The 1830-nt window shown below is 33.0% G+C and overlaps 1 protein-coding gene across 10 annotated transcripts in view; it reads right to left on the reverse strand.

Annotated features, from left to right (window-relative positions):
• Positions 1 to 1830, reverse strand: part of EPB41 (erythrocyte membrane protein band 4.1) — a 226289-nt gene that overhangs the window by 48273 nt on the left and 176186 nt on the right. For 8 of the 10 annotated variants that reach the window (XM_023507451.1, XM_023507453.1, XM_023507446.1 and 5 more), the window contains one exon: positions 1159 to 1221. The exons of the other annotated variants lie outside the window; for them this stretch is intronic. In XM_023507451.1, the coding sequence (XP_023363219.1) occupies positions 1159 to 1221 (63 nt within the window). The remainder of the gene's footprint in view (positions 1 to 1158; positions 1222 to 1830) is intronic. 10 annotated transcript variants of the gene reach the window in all.

Consider the following 1830-nt stretch of genomic DNA (forward strand, 5'->3'; position numbering starts at 1 on the left):
AAAAAAAAAGAAAGAAAGAAAGAAATTATAGTGTATAATAATGTACAATCATTTTATAAGCTCCCCAAAGGTGGGAATCATTTATAATTTTTCCATATATTTATATTTCCTTTATATTTAAATTAAATCCCTGATCTAAGAGTTTATATAGATTTCTTTTGGAGTAAAGCTGTAAGATAATCTGGTCACCAGCCTCTATACAGTATATGAATTTTTCTGCCGTGTAAACTAACTTGGCATCAATTTTTTCCATACAGAATAATTCCAGTTTCCTTAATTTTTCTTCACAGAGTTCCCTAATCTTCTGATTAGTTCTATATTTCCCTTTCTAATGTGGAGCTCTAAAATAGATGACGTGTACTAATATAGGTCTGGTAAAAATCTGACCCATGTCAAACATAGTGGAAAATTAACCTTACAATTCCTATAAGTATATTGCTATTTCTGAATGGAAAATAATATAGTTCCTAAGAGTCAAAGAGACCCTAACTCAATCCTAGCTTTACCAATTTATCAGCTCTGTGACCATTAGGAAATTACATAATTTCTCTAAGCTTCAATTTTCTCATTTTTAACATAATAGTCTCATACTCACAGGCCTATTTCTATGATCAGGTATCTCGTAATGTAGTAACTACTCACTAAATGCTAGGCTTCCCTCTTTCCTTCTTCTATATTGCCTTTTACCCTCTGACCATTTTCGGTAATTTTTTCTTATCTCTAATATTTTAAATCCATTCAGCATTGTGATCATTTCCCCTAATTTTCCACACTCTCCCAGTTCAAAAAATGAAAGAATAGTGCAAATTTGCATCTTGGGACATATAGAAGTTTGCACGCTTAGAAAATTCACGGAACTTTTAGCAGTGATATAGAACTTTCTAAAAGTGGGTAAAACAACGGAACCATGAGAGGTAGAGGTAGGCCCAATCATATATTTTTTCAGATAAGTATGAGAAATGAAAACTAAAAGGAATCAAAAGAAGAAATGATTGCGCCTCTTCATCTTACCAACATGCAGAAGCATTTTAAACCTGAAATTCTCTCATGCAGTGGCATGCAAAACCAAATGCAGCGAAGAATGAAGAAAAGGGGACCAGCAAAGAATGCAGAAGGTTTCAGGCAACCAACTGAAATAAGCTTCAAGTTCATACAAACCTCCAACATTAAATTGCTATGTCTGATATAAATGTTTTCACCATCTAGTCTTTCTCTCTTTTTCTGTGAAAATGAAAGGGGGAAAAAACAGAAAAGCATAAAAAATTAAAATGTTGTTCTTGCGGAAAAATAAAAATTGGCAAACCAAAGAAAATATTTTAAATTAAATGTCCGCAGCACAGCAGATGCCAACATGAAATGGTCAGAGAACCACAAGGACATACAGACAACACGGTTACCATTAGAAAATTATGACCTTGTTCATGAATGATGAAAGAATGTGATGATGTTATTTAAATAGACAGTGCTCCTGGCTTCATTGGCTTCTTATATAACAAGCTGTTTTATGTTCATTTTTGAAATGGAACTGTTTGAGGGTTACCTTAAAATATATGACTTTAAAAAGCCTTAAGTTCCATGTGCCATGGCGTGAAGAAATGCTTTAAAAACATTATTTAGCTTTCGGGCATATTGTAGACTTAGTAATACTGCAGCATTTAGCTATCTAATCCCTTTTATAAGATCTAAGGGCATTTTATACATGATCAGCCAATATATTCAGTAAGAAATGATTCATCCCACTCTGTAGTTGAAAAGAATAAGCCACAGAGCAGTCAAACCCATAGTTATTAACTGTACTGGGAGTTGCTGCTATGATAGTTTTTTTTTTTT

Source organism: Otolemur garnettii, unplaced genomic scaffold, assembly GCF_000181295.1.
Source record: "Otolemur garnettii isolate 467f Iridium unplaced genomic scaffold, OtoGar3 scaffold00184, whole genome shotgun sequence".
Lineage (NCBI taxonomy): Eukaryota > Metazoa > Chordata > Mammalia > Primates > Galagidae > Otolemur > Otolemur garnettii.